Here is a 14,390-nt window from a genome sequence, read left to right as displayed (position 1 = left end):
GAGTTAGAGAGGTGAAACAAATAAATGAGGAAACCCATGTTTTGTTTTATTCTTTCATGGGATGAGGAGCCACCCCAAATTACCCCTAAGAAGGTGGTGGTGAGCTGCCTTCTTGAACCGCTGCAGTCCATGTGGTGTAGGTACAGCCAAATCAGGATGGTGAGTGACTTGGAGGGGAAATGAGGTGCTCCCATGTACCTGTGCCCTTGTCCTTCTTGGTGGTAGAGGTCATGGGTTTGGAAGGTATTGTTGAAGGAGCCTTGGTGAATTCTTGCAGTGCATCTTGTAGGTGGTGGAGGGAATGAATGTTTAAGTTGGTAGATCAAGTGAGCTGCTTTGTCCTGGGCAGTGTCAAGTTTCTTGAGTGTTGTTGGAGCTACAGTCATCCAGACAACTGGGCACTATTCCAACACACTCCTGACTTGTGCATTGTAGACAGTGGACAGGCTTTGGGGAGTCAGGAGGTGAGTTACCCGCCTCAGAATTCCCAGTTTCTGACCTGCTCTAGTAACCACAGTGTTTATATAGCTGATCCAGTTCAGTTTCTGGTCAATGGTAACCCCTAGGATGTTGCTAATGGGGAAATACAGCAATGATAATGACATTGAATGTCAAGAGGAGATGGTTAGATTCTCCCTTGTCGGAAATTATCATTGCCTGGCACTTGTATGGCACAAATGTTACTTGCCACTTATCAGCCAAAGCCTGAATGTGGTTCTGCTGTTCAATTTATCTCCTAATCACTGAAACTCCACTTTCAGAAACACTTCTCTATTTCTTCCAATGGCATTGGTTCCAACCTGAGGCTCAGCTTCAGGCTGTTCCCCACATATTTTTCAAAATATAGGCCCAAAAGTTGAGATGTCACCAGTAATTTAATATTATTTAGTTGATGAGACAAAGGAGTTAGGTCACAGATCAGTCATGATCTCACTGAATGGCAGAACAGGCTCGAGGAGCTAAATGGCCTCCTCCTGGACCTATATTCTCAGAAATGATACTGGGGCTAAAGGAGTTACATTGTGAGGATAGGTTGCATAGATTACACTTGTATTCCCTTGAATTAAGTACTTAAGGGTTGATTTAATTACAATTTAATAGCGTAGACAGGTAGAAAATATTTCCTCTGGTGGAGGACTCCAAGAAAAGGGGATGTAACATTCAAATTAGAGTTAGGCCACTTGGGGGTGATGTCAGGAGGCACTTCTTCTACAAAGGGTAGCGAAAATCTGAAACTTTCGCTCCCAAAAAGCCAATAAATTGAGGCTGTGGATCAGTCAGAAGTTTCAAAATTGAGATTATTGGAGTTTTGTTAGGTAAGACTACAAAGGAGTTTGCAACCAAGGCAGGTAAATTGAGTTCAAATACAGATCAACCATGATTGCATCGAATGGCAGAACAGGCTCTAGGAGCTGAATGGTCTCCTACTGCTCCTATATTCCTACTATCATTCTCAAATGTACAGCAATGACCAGTATGGAAATGGAAATGTCACAGAGGCACTTCAGGGAACACAGAGCAGATAGTTGGTTAAAGCAATTATTGGAGCAGTGTAGAATTTGTTTTATGCATTATCTAACTGAACTAGGAGGCCAGAATAAAAACATGCCTTAAGTCTATAAACTTAAAACAATATTGCTATCTAATAATGCAAATTGTTCACCAAATTATCAAGTTCTAGTTTCAATTTGTTGAAAACATAAAATAAATTCTATTCCCTAATATTTCCCAACTACAGTGTCATGTACATTTGAACATTCCTCACAAGACAACTAAATAAAAGCTTGTATTATTGAAATAATCAACAATTGTCAAGTAGAAAACAATTCCTATTCTTTACTCAAATTCATTTGCAGCCTGGCTCAGTTTTATGAATCTGCTTTTTACCTACAAAATAAGATATAACTGTAGCTCTGGGCAAAACAGTCCCAAGTTTACCTATTAACAAAGCAGACTGTCCCCAAACAGCAAGATCTAAGCCATCCAGTTCATTAACAGCCACCCAAGCCTATTATTCTGTTTACTACTTAATAGATATTCACTGCCACAATTCTGCCTTGTGTGTGCAGAGATTCAATTTGACCAAATCCCAGGTGCAAAGTAATCCTGATGGAGATTAACTGAATTTATCTCAGATTTCTCCTGAAAAGCATCATAGTGAGCTGATCTCTTGATGTTTATCATCTCATTTTGGTAATAAGAAAGGTAGAAATGCAGAAACTAGTAATTCATCCTTTCTCATTTCCTCTAACCAACCCATCCCTACCTCTGGCACAGCTGCATTCAGAAACCTTTAATGAGTGCTAATACTGTTTGTTAAAAAGAACACATTAAGATTGAACCTGTAGTATTCAAGCTACAGGGACTGAAAGCTTGCAGCACTGTTAAGAAATCCCAGTCATGATCAATATTTGAAAAGATTAAACACTCCTGAGTATTAAGTCTATCCATCACAGGTTTAATGCATTCATATAGATCACTTGCATGCATTTATCAGAGATAAACTCGGTTGGTCTCTCTCCATTTTCTACAAACATATTAACTTTCTGTTTATTTTCAAGTGACAACTGAATTAGAAACAAGCTTCTGGAATAATGTGAAGTATGCCTTCAAACAAAAATAAATATGAAGACCAGTCTATAAGCTACTGAAGTATTTTTTTTAATGTAATTGAACTATTTGTATGTCACTGAGCTTTCTATATACCTCAGTGAATGCAGGGGAATAATTGATGTGAGTAAAAGTGTTTAGGGATGGATACTTTATTTTAAGACAATAAACCACCAACATCTATGGCTATGAAACATCACAAAATGAAATAATAGCTTTAAACAAACACAAGACTTTACTAATACAATGTGTTCTTATAAAAGTATCCCCTTTAATTCAAATTGTGTAATGCTGGCCATATACTTGAAGTATGTTATGGTCCATATGAACAACTCTGTTGAGATGCTAAAATTAAGTTAGAAGAAAGTTATTTAATTTTTAAAAAGGCACTAATTATGGTAGTTCCAAAGGAAACTGGAATTTGCCATATACCTGCAATCCATTAAAATTGTGCACTGCAGCTTCAATCCAGGAAGCAGCAAGTTATAATAATACAAAAAGCAAAATACTGTGGAAGCTGGAAATCTAAAATAAAAACAAAAATTGCTGGAAATACTCAGGAGGGCTGGCAGTATCCACGGAGAGAGAAACAGAGTTAATGTTTCAAGTCTGTGACACTTCATCAGAACCTTACCTTAATGAATGTAATGAATTCTTCCACTCTTCCATTAGCAAGATTGAGCTTCTTCTGAATGACTCCAAGAGCCTGTTCGCTTTGCATTGCCAGTCCATGCATCTGCTGCGATGCTGTTGTTTCCAGTTCTGTCATTGCTGATTCAGCTTCAACTACTTTGGTTTTAAGATCATGCAGTTTTTGATTCTAGAATTGGTGGAAAGAAAACAGTCAAGTAAAGTAAACTGAGTGGTATGGTGCAGATATGCACATAACTTCATTATTTAAGGGACAAACATGCATCTTCACAGATGGATCCATGAGCAGGAAGATTAAGAGTGTAATAAGGATCCTTAAGTGATTCTGTTTTTGTGTTCCTGGCCGATTAATTAAGTTTTAATTAAATCAGAATGTGGCTTATGAATGTGTGTTTTGCGAAAATATAATTTGGATAGCAAGAACGAGAAAGTAGCAGAGAATCACAATGCATTTGCAATAACAATCCTTTAAAGTTTCTCCAGCGATCACTGAGTTATTTAATCACTACAACCATCAATAAATGTAAGACTCCTGCTGTGGAATGAGCAATTGTTGGAGACAATGTCTGAATGGCAGCAGAGGTTCTGACAATCTGAGATAGTGTGAGTGGTACATGCAATAATATAGCAATTCAAGAACAAACTGCATGGGGAATGATAGGCCCTAAAAATGCACGCAAGGGCAGGAAGTGTGACAGTGTGTCATAGTCAGGATCAGCATTGCTTCTGCCAATTCATGATGCAAGTATGATGCAATAAGGAAATAAGTAGCTGCTCGAGAAATTTGCAAAAAATAATGTACTGGCAGATAAATGTTACCAAAGGCATGAAAATTAAGATACTTTTGTCAGAAATGAATAATAGGAAGGTTTGTTAAGCTACATTATGCATGTCATAACATAATCAGAAAGAATCAAATGCAGGAAGCAACTTCCATATGCCAGGTTCCAATGGGGAAGGACTATAAAGAACACACTTACGATTTTGACACACCTTATGCACAGAAGAAATCATCATTCAATACCACAACCCTACCCATTTTTATGCTTAGTGGCAGAACTGGCACAAGAGGGTATAATAAGCAACAGGTGGTGGAATCCCACACATTCACAGAATCTTACAGCACAATGGAGACCATTTGGCTCATCATGCCTGTCCCAGCTCTTAATTAGTCCCACTCTCCTGCTCATTCCCATTGACTTTCATTGTCTCCCTTTCCAGTATTTAACCAATCCCCTTTTGAAGTTCCTTTCATGGATCTGAGTTCCTTGTTTTGGAGGGAGTGAGAAGTTAAAATGCTTTTAGGACCATGGAAATTGAGATAGAGGGAAGAACTTGTAACGGGCACTATATTGACGATATATTCTATTATTCCAACATATTCACATACACTGATTCAGCATATTGTGGCAATGCAGTCTGTGAATGAACAGATGTGTCATATACAGCGTATCATGGGCTTTTCTCAGAAATCAGGGGGAACCCAGTGGAGCAGCAGACTTATCCTAAAACGCACCACTTTCTTCTCTCCCGTTTGCCATCGGGGCCAGCATGAATAAGAAAATAGTATTGTAAAGTAAATAAGGATAATAGGGACAGGCATTTGGGATGAATTAAGGAGGTTATAGTGGTACTAGATGAAGGGTCAGCTGGGAGATTCTAGTGGGGCAGGGATACCATTCAGATCCCCTCTTCAGGCCCCACAAACCCATTCTAAATGCCTACATAAAGAGACAAGCCTCATTTAATGCATACAGAATTGAATTCTCTGCGGGTGCCTTCTTACCCTCATGTACTATAAGGTTCACTTCTGCCCATCTAAAGACCCATAATCCTCAACTTGCTCAGTCTAATGGCCTCTTGTCCTACACCAAGTGTGAAATGGCAACTTCCTGCATTGACAGTCCCCGCCCATGGGCTCCCTTGACAGTATTTGCCTTGCACAGGGAGGCCTGAGGTTTCATAAGCCCTTACAAAGCTGTCTGGAGAATCCTGGAGACAGCTGGGACTCTGCTCAACCGGTGCTATTTCACAGTGAGTTCCACCAGAGGTACTGAGGACTATCTGAGGAGGTATGTGGCCTTGGGGTTTCAGGTTGGTAAGTAACCTGAGGAAACACAATTAAGGTTTGTTTTGGTTTAGGAAGTCTTTCAATCAGCCTTTACCTCAGTGTGAAGAACAAAACAGCTTAAGGTTGAGTATTTAACTCAGTCAAACTCAAAGCTTTTTCAATAATAACACAATGAACAGAGTTGACTTGTACAATTACATATTTACAAATCAAACAAGGTTTTACAGCAGAGGAATTCACTGTAATAATTTATATTCCAGACTCCAAATTCATCACTGAATGATAGCTAACCTGTATCTGTCATAATATTTTGTGAAAATATACATTCTTGTTCTCAAATTTGACACACATCTTCATGCTACCGTCCTGATCTACTAGACAAGAGGGCAAACAATCTTACCTTTCTATCTAGTTCTCCAGTGGTCTTACGGTGCATTTCCTCATACACTGATTTCTCTTTTGTTGCAACATTAAGTCTTTGTTTTAGCGACTCTGTAAGTGCCTTTCTGGTAGAACCTTCTTCAGTCAGTATCCTTACCTTTATAAAAATTAAACACATAACATCTCTAACATGTTGTAAATTATTGAAGTGCCAGAATACTTGCATTTTCACTATCACAGAAATTATTGAGTATGAGGTATAATGCCACAATTACAGGAATGGGACAAATTTAGGGTCACAATAGATATTGCTTCATGGCACAATGCCTGTGACAGGGAAAAGTGGCAAAAGTTGGTTCACGTTAGTAAGACAAAGCTGGAAGCAGGTCCTAGACCCAGTTGGCCGAAAAAAGAGGAGCCTAAAGGAAATGAAGGAAAGATCAGTCTTTCAGTCAGTCTGACACCCACTGTGCCTGGTGCAGGTAAACATCAGGCTTTACAGTCAATTGAGAATCCGCAACTTGTATTAATTAGAGATAGTGTCATCAGCAACCGTCAACAAACTATCATGACATACTATCAATTAAAATACATAAATTCATAGTAGATTTCTTATACATTTGATGTAAAACAATTGAAAAACCTGCAGATCTTTCATTTGGAGTGGCGAAGATGTGCACGTGGATAATCCCAAGCAGCTACACTCTAGTTATCTTTGAATGCTACCTAACTAAGTTTGCACGTGTTTTATCTGCTATATACATGTAGAATGTCTTGGTTTAATCACTGAATGCCTGCCTTGGTTTTAGGCTCAGGAGACACAAACTGGAGTAATAGTCGGACACAAAGTGTATCTGATTAACACCAGTGAAACATTAGACTTCTATGGAGCAGGGTTAAAAGGTAATACTGAGCTAAATAGAATTTTGATACTACTTTAGTTAGAAATCTAGGATGTGTAGAGATCACAGTAAGATAGAATATCTATCATGTAGACGTATAGTCCACTAACACTAATCTAAATAAGATAAGAGCAATATAGTCTTTCAGAACAGTAGCTTCAGGCTCAAAAAGAGAGTCCATATCTTGTGAGGTGGCATGTATTAGTAATGAATATCAATATTGAACCTGGGGTTCTTTTGGGCTTCCCTGATCCCAATATAGATGTATAGATCCTTGAGGTACAACGCAGTTAACTGGTATCCTAGCTGTACTGATTGAATGACATGTAGGATGGCAACTATGCTGAAATTCTGCTTCAAGCTGAGAGCATTTATAATTTTAAGGTCCAGAGCTAGTCTACAACATTTTGTTTTTTTATATTATATATAAAATGCCCTAGCTGAAGTGCTGTAAGTCTGCATTCTCTTCCTTTCCATCTACTGGCTGTGCTCTCTGTCTAAATGGCATGTATTATAAAATGCAATAACATAAGAAATAGGAGCGAGGGTGGGTCTTTTAACCCTTTCAGCCTTTTCAGTCATTCACTAAGATCATGGCTGATCTTCTAACTCAGCATCTTCCTGCACTATCCTCATATCCCTTGATTCCATCAGGATTCAAATAGCTACCAATCTCTGACTTGAATACACTCAACAATTGAGCATCCACAGCTCACTCTGATAAAGAGCTCTAAAGATTCACAACTCTTTGGGTGAAGAAATAACTCCTCATTTCAGTCTTAAATGCCTGGCCACTTATTCTGATACTATGACACCCCAGTCAGTGGAAAATCCTCCCAGCATCTACCCGTCAAGCCCCTTAAAAAATTTATATTTCAACAAGATAATTTCTCATTTTTCTGAATTCATGGTGAATGATTATGAAAAAAGGTTTCTGAACTTTGCAAAACAAGTTTTATACCATGATACTATGCCTTTCGACAAAGTAATCGTAATGTCCAATTCTTTAAGCAAGAAATGTGATTAGAACAATTACCTTCTTTTCCATATCCTCTAATAATCCCTTATACATTTTATCATTTTCCTGGTTTGCTTTCAGTTTTGATTTAAGATCTTCCACCAGTTGCCGCTTCATACTGATATCTCTCTCCATGCGGCCAATCCTGCAGGGAAATACACCAAAGATAAAATCCAACTTACCACCTAAATACAAGTTCAGGAAACACTTACTGATAGTTTGCTGAAAAATATTGATATAAAAAAATCGATTAGCATTTATATTAGAACTGGAGGGCATGCCATAATTTATGTGGAAAAGATATGCAAGTAAACAAATCACCTTTGAGTATAAGAACAAACATTGGTGGAAATACTCAGTAAGTCAGGCAGCATCCGTGAAGAGAGAAACAGAGTTAATGTTTCAGGTCAATGACCCTTTATCTCTTTCCACAGATGCTGCCTGACCTGATGAGCACTTTCACCATTCTTTGTTTTTATTTCATATTTCCAGCATCTGCAGTATTTTGCTTTTGCATCTTTTGAGTATAGTATTCTTCATTGTATAAAGTTATTTACTTTCCACATAATAAGTATATAGAAAACAAAATTAACAGCATAAATTACATGGGCTATTTGTCTCTTTAAAATGGTTTTAGTCCAAAAATCTTTCCCGTTCCCTCCCCACACATACTATCCAAAAGCAGCAACCTTCAAATCTTTTCAATCAGAGCAGCTGTAGACTAGGCATTTGAAGCCAACAATGCAGGAAACAAGTTTTAAACGTGTGCATAGAAAAGTTATTAAACCATGATAGAACTGTAAAATTGAAATGTGTGCATTTTGTCTTATGAAAATGTCTACAATTGCTCAAAGAACATAAACAATTAAGATCTAATTCATAGTGAAATATCAAAGCAAAGATAGATGGAACTTTTATCCAGTAGGACACAAAGACCAGAAATATGTTCAATAGTCCAGAAATCTGATATGCAGAGGAAAAATTGATTTGAAAGAAAACATAATTTCTATAGTGCTGCTTACATTTATAAAGATCTCTCAGATGTAAATGTGGGAGGAAAAGCTGAAGAAAAGGCAAAACAGAGCATTGGAGAGAAGGACAAATACATGGTTCAGGAGAAGGATTTCCAGCAGCCCACTGAAAGGTGGTGAGGCAGAGGGATTTAGGGGGAGAATTCTAGGTTAAAGAAGTGTAGCGGTTAAAAGAAAAGCTGTGATTGTTGTAAAGTGGGGAGGGGGTGGAATGGGATGGTAGCCAGGGTCTAAGTGGACGAGGTTGTCAATGATCTGTTAATCAGACCAACAAAGACATTCATGTCACTGTGGGTGGCAAGGAGAAAATATGAAAGTTTGGTTTTATGGGAGCATGTCTGAGGAAGCTACGCTGGTTGATGTGGGGGGGAGGGGCATTTACCCTAGAGGACGGAATGGGATAGTGGAGGCATTTGTCCTTGCAGAGATATATGTACGAGAAAGACGATGAACAAATAGGTGGAGAAAGCCTTGAGTGATAAATGCCTTGATGGTTTTGATGCTGTGTGTGATAAGTGGCATGCTTGTTGTTCAGGGTGAGGTTAAAGAAGGTGAGGTGATCAAAAATGTAAGTAGAGGGGTGATAGAAGGTGAGTTTAGTAGAGGCTGAAATCACCAGAAATGAACAGTCATTTGGTACAGAGACAGAGGGTGGAAGGAAGAGATTTTTGAGAAATACACCTGAGAGATGGGGTTGTCAAAGAAGGAAGGAGAGGTGGCAGAGAGCAAGGTTCAATCATAGAGAAGATAGTAGAAGAATAAGGCAAGAGGGCAAAGTGTAATTAAGAGATGGCTTGGCATTTTAGACAGGTGACGTGGGGCAGAACTTTCTGTCTGTCGGGTGGGTCGGTCGGGAACGGGCATGAGTGGGTGGCAATCGGCTGCGCGTCGCCAATTTACATGGGCGGACCAATTGAGGCCCACCCGACGTGACGCACAGCCAGTAGCGCTCAGCGCTACCTGTGCGGGCGGGGGGAGGAGGGACAGTCTGGGCCTGTGCTCTTTTGCACACGCATGCAAAAGAACACAGAAATCTCCCTGAGGCACGGAGCTGCTTGAAGATTTCAAATAAAGAAAGATGAAAATTATTTGGGCATGTCCCTGTCACATGAGCTGGAACATGTTTATTAATTGTAGAAAAAATATTTATTTATTTAATAAAACCATCGGGAAACCTCTTCCCGCCCATGGATGAGGTTTCCTGAAAAAGGTGAAGGCCGCTTGGGTTCTTCGTCTGCCCCCCCGTCAGCCTTAAGGTTGAATGGGCAACGTTGATAATTACTGTAATTGGTTTCTTAATGGCCTTAACCAGCCTTTGACAGTTCGGTGGGCACGCAGCCACCTCCGGCACGTGCCCGCCGAACGAAAGGTCTGAATGACGCGCAGTGATGTCAGGACGCACACCCGACATCACCACACGTCATTTTACGCGTCAGCGAGCCGGGCCCCGCCCCCTCACGACGACGTGAAAATTCTCCCCATGGTGTAGTACGCAACTGGGTTAGGTATCCCATTGTCCAACAAATCTATAACATGCAGAGGATAAATAATGAAGAATAAACTGCTTGGCTTATTATATCACTTACTGAATAAACTACAGTAAGAACAGAAAAATAACAATGCATTAGACAGAATAATAACTCCGATCATGTTCTGGCTGTAGCTAAACTGATGAATTTTAAATCTTGCTGTTTGTTGAATGATGTAATTGTAGCTCTAACAGCAAGGATAAATCATCAAAATTAGCACTATGTTCTTAACAAATGCTGATGTTGAAGGCCATAGTAGTTAAACAAACAGGGAGCACCATCCATATTTATATTGGGATACAATGAGGGTGAGGGGGGGATTATAGTTTTGAATATTATGATCTAGAAAGACAATTGCACCTGAAGCTGGATGCACATGAGGGTTGGGACATGTGCTGTGCACACCTGCTCATGTGGGTATAGGCTTAGTGTTCAATCTTGCTTTTGCAACTACCTTACATCAACTCAGTGTTCCAGAGACAGGGTCTTATAACAAAAGCTGCTGTTACAGGTACAGAAAAGGATGACAGGTAGTTGTCAAACAGTCGGTGCATCTTTATAAGGCTAGAAAGGCCTAAAGCTTTCTAAAGCCGTACAGTTGGTACAGCTATAGAGATCTGAGCTGATTTTATATGAAATGAAAGTCGCCGTAGTCCCAGGACCATAGGCTGCTCTCTTATTACAGAGAGATGACTGGTGGTGAGTTTAACCTGAGGGTCACAACACCTCAGGCGAGCGGCGAGGTTGAGAAGGTGGGGCCTTCTTGGGTGACCTCAGCCGGTACGGGAATTGAACCCGTGCTGTTGGCATCAGTCTGCATCACAAACCAGCCGTCCAGCCAAATGAACCAACCAACCCCACTCTAGAATAAAGCCTGTTCTAATAGATTCGGCAAGCTGTTTCTAAAAGGACAAACCTGCAACTAACTGTATGGGGTGGAATAGTGCTCCTGCAAGGTCTTTGCTGCATGCTAGGCCCATGATTTGTTGGGTTTATCAGAGAGTTAAGTGCTGAGAAAGACCAATTTCACAAAAGTGTCTTAGAACAAGTGCAGGGCCTTTATTTGAATATTAGAATGAATTATTTAAATGCATCTGGCACCCTGCTTGCATATCTGCTGAGGAGGCCTAACCAATATAACAGGCTGTGCACTTCTGGCATGCGCTGCCTGCCACATTGGCTCTTTAGGTGGAAATAGGCACATCATGATCACATTTCTTGGCTAACATTAATCAAGTATTCAAATATCTCAGGATTCACTTTCAGAAATACAACAACAATCATGTATTTATATGGTGCCTTTAGCTTAGTAAAACATCTCAAGATACTTTACAGGAATGTGAGCAAACAAAATGTGACTGTGCCACATAAGGGGATGTGAGGACAGATGACCAAAAGCTTGATCAAAGAGGTTGATTTTAAGAAGCATCTTATAGGAGGAAAGAGGGGTAAAGAGACAGAGAGGTTTAGGGAGAAAGTTCTAGAGCTTAGGGCCTTGGCAGGTTGAGGCACCACCATCAATGTAAGAGATTGAAATAGGGGTTACAAAACAATCTAGGAATGGAGGAGCGCAGAGATCTCAAAGCTTTGAGAGGCTGGAGGAGGTCACCAAGATAAAAAGGGCCAAGGCCATGGAAGGCTTTGAAAGCAAGGATTTGCTTTTCCAGTGTTGCTGTACTGGGAGCTAATGTAGGTCAGCGAGCCCAGGCGTCATGGGTAAATATGGCCTGGTGCTGAGTTAGGACACAGGCAATAAAGTTTTGGATAAACTTCAGTTTATGGAGGGTGGAAGATGGGCAGCCAGGGAAGTGCTGCAATAGTCAAGATATCTAATATCTATGAATTCCATACTTACAAATGGCAATGCAAATATCGCAGCTTAACTGTTTAGCTTTTACCTGTAAGTACATGTATTGTTCAGGTTCTATGTAATTAACAAATTTTGATCATAAAATATTTCATTCTAAATAGTTGGTAATAAACTGTTGTCTAACTTGGAGAGAGAGCAATGAAAATTTAACAACTTGAACTCAAAGGCAGCATTTTTGCCAAAATATCCAGAATTTGGTTTTTACTCAATTAAAATGTCTTAAATAGAAGTGAGGCACCTCCAACAAATCTATGTGATGTACAAATTTAATGCAAAATTTTAAAAAGAATGTTTCCTTGCTCTCTAACCAAGGCTGTTGATTGTAAAAGCTTTGCCCTATAAAAACGAGCCATCTGAAATGTACAGGGTTTACCGAAGCAGTATTTTACGGCTCAGGTTCTTTTTTAAATTGATGCTTTCCTTTAAGGAAAGAAAATATATTTCATTAAGTTTTACATTTTTTAATGCGTTCAAATATATTGTCCAATAAATCTCTTTGCCACAAGGGCTGTTAGTCAAAGAACTAGTCATAAATAGGATAAAGAGCAATCCGGTCAATGTGGAATTAGTATTATGCAAATTAAGGACAGGTAAGAAATGAAGATACCCCAAAATTCTATATTATTGAAAGTTGAAGTATCTGTATTCATATAATGTTGAGGATGGTGAAGTGCCCATGGCTAATACAGCGTTGGAGACCAATTACATTTCTCAAATCAATTCTGCAAGAAAACCATTTTAAATAAAAATAGAAAGTGCAGGAAAAACTCAGCCGGTCTGGCAGCATCGGGTTCCGAAGAAGCGTCATACTGGACCCGAAATGCTAGCTCTGTTTCTCGCTTCAAAGATGCTGCCAGACTGGTTGGGTTTTTCCAGCACTTTCTGTTTTTATTTCAGATCTTCAGCATCCACTGTATTTTGCTTTTAATCTATTTTAAAATTGTGCTCTGCTCATATTTTGCATTAACTTGTAGTTTTGACACTGGCCATCCCCTTCCACAACCTGGGTTAAAAAATAACAGGGACTATTTTGCTAAACACCTAATTCTGTCTTGAAAGCTAAAAACTGTGGATGCTGGAAATCCAAAACAAAAATAAAAATACCTGGAAAAACTCAGCAGGTCAGGCAGCATCTGCGGAGAGGAACATAGTTAACGTTTCGAGTCCGTATGACTCTTCAACAGAACTAAGTAAAAATAGAAAAGAGGTGAAATATAAGCTGGTTTAAGGAGGGGTGGGACAGGTAGAGCTGGATAGAGGGCCAGTGATAGGTGGAGATAGCCAAAAGATGTCATAGACAAAAGGACAAAGAGGTGTTGAAGGTGGTGATATTATCTAAGGAATGTGCTAATTAAGGATAGAAAGCAGAACAAGCAAGGTACAGATAGTCCTAGTGGGGGTGGGGTGAAGGGAAGGGATCGAAATAGGCTAAAAGGTAGAGATAAAACAATGGATGGAAATACATTTAAAAATAATGGAAATAGGTGGGAAAAGAAAAATCTATATAAATTATTGGGAAAAAGGGGGCTCGGAAAGGGGGTGGGGATGGAGGAGAGAGTTCATGATCTAAAATTGTTGAACTCAATATTCAGTCCAGAAGGCTGTAAAGTGTCTAGTCAGAAGATGAGGTGCTGTTCCTCCAGTTTGCGTTGAGCTTCACCTGGAACAATGCAGCAGGCCAAGGACGGACATGTGGGCATGAGAGCCGGGTGGAGTATTGAAATGGCAAGCGACAGGGAGGTCTGGGTCATGCTTGTGGACAGACCGAAGGTATTCTGCAAAGCCACCCAGTCTGCGTTTGGTCTCTCCAATGTAGAGGAAACCGCATTGGGAGCAACGAATGCAGTAGACTAAATTGAGGAAAGTGTAAGTGAAATGCTGCTTCACTTGAAAGGAGTGCTTGGGCCCTTGGACGGTGAGGAGAGAGGAAGTAAAGGAGCAGGTGTTGCACCTTCTGCGGCTGTATGGGAAGGTGCCGTGGAAGGGGGTTGAGGTGTAGGGGGTGATGGAGGAGTAGACCAGGGTGTCCCGGAGGGAACGATCCCTGCGGAATGCCGCCGGGGGGGGTGAAGGGAAGATGTGTTTGGTGGTGGCAGCTGGAGTTGGCGGAAATGGTGGAGGATGATCCTTTGATCGGAGGCTGGTGCAGTGATAAGTGAGGACAAGGGGGACCCTATCATGGTTCTGGGAGGGAGAGGAAGGTGTAAGGGCGGATGCGCGGGAGCTCCATTCTCCAGCTTAAGCTTCCCTCACAATGACCACAGTGATTCACAAAGAAATGATTGAAAAGTGTAATAAGCTTCAGACAAATTATTTTAATATTACAT

General features: G+C 40.1%; 1 protein-coding gene across 1 annotated transcript in view; it reads right to left on the bottom strand.

The window, feature by feature from the left end:
- cntln (centlein, centrosomal protein) overlaps window positions 1-14,390 on the bottom strand; it is a 395,750-nt gene that overhangs the window by 75,357 nt on the left and 306,003 nt on the right. The window contains exons 22-24 of the mRNA XM_078530355.1: window positions 7,652-7,778; window positions 5,733-5,870; window positions 3,245-3,430 (exon numbers count right to left, since the gene is read on the bottom strand). Of these exons, the coding sequence (XP_078386481.1) occupies window positions 3,245-3,430; window positions 5,733-5,870; window positions 7,652-7,778 (451 nt within the window). The remainder of the gene's footprint in view (window positions 1-3,244; window positions 3,431-5,732; window positions 5,871-7,651; window positions 7,779-14,390) is intronic.

The sequence above is a fragment of the Cetorhinus maximus genome, chromosome 2 (assembly GCF_964194155.1).
Source record: "Cetorhinus maximus chromosome 2, sCetMax3.hap1.1, whole genome shotgun sequence".
Classification (NCBI taxonomy): domain Eukaryota; kingdom Metazoa; phylum Chordata; class Chondrichthyes; order Lamniformes; family Cetorhinidae; genus Cetorhinus; species Cetorhinus maximus.
The sequence above is the reverse complement of the archived record's forward strand: the minus strand, read 5'-3'. Positions and strand labels throughout refer to the sequence as shown.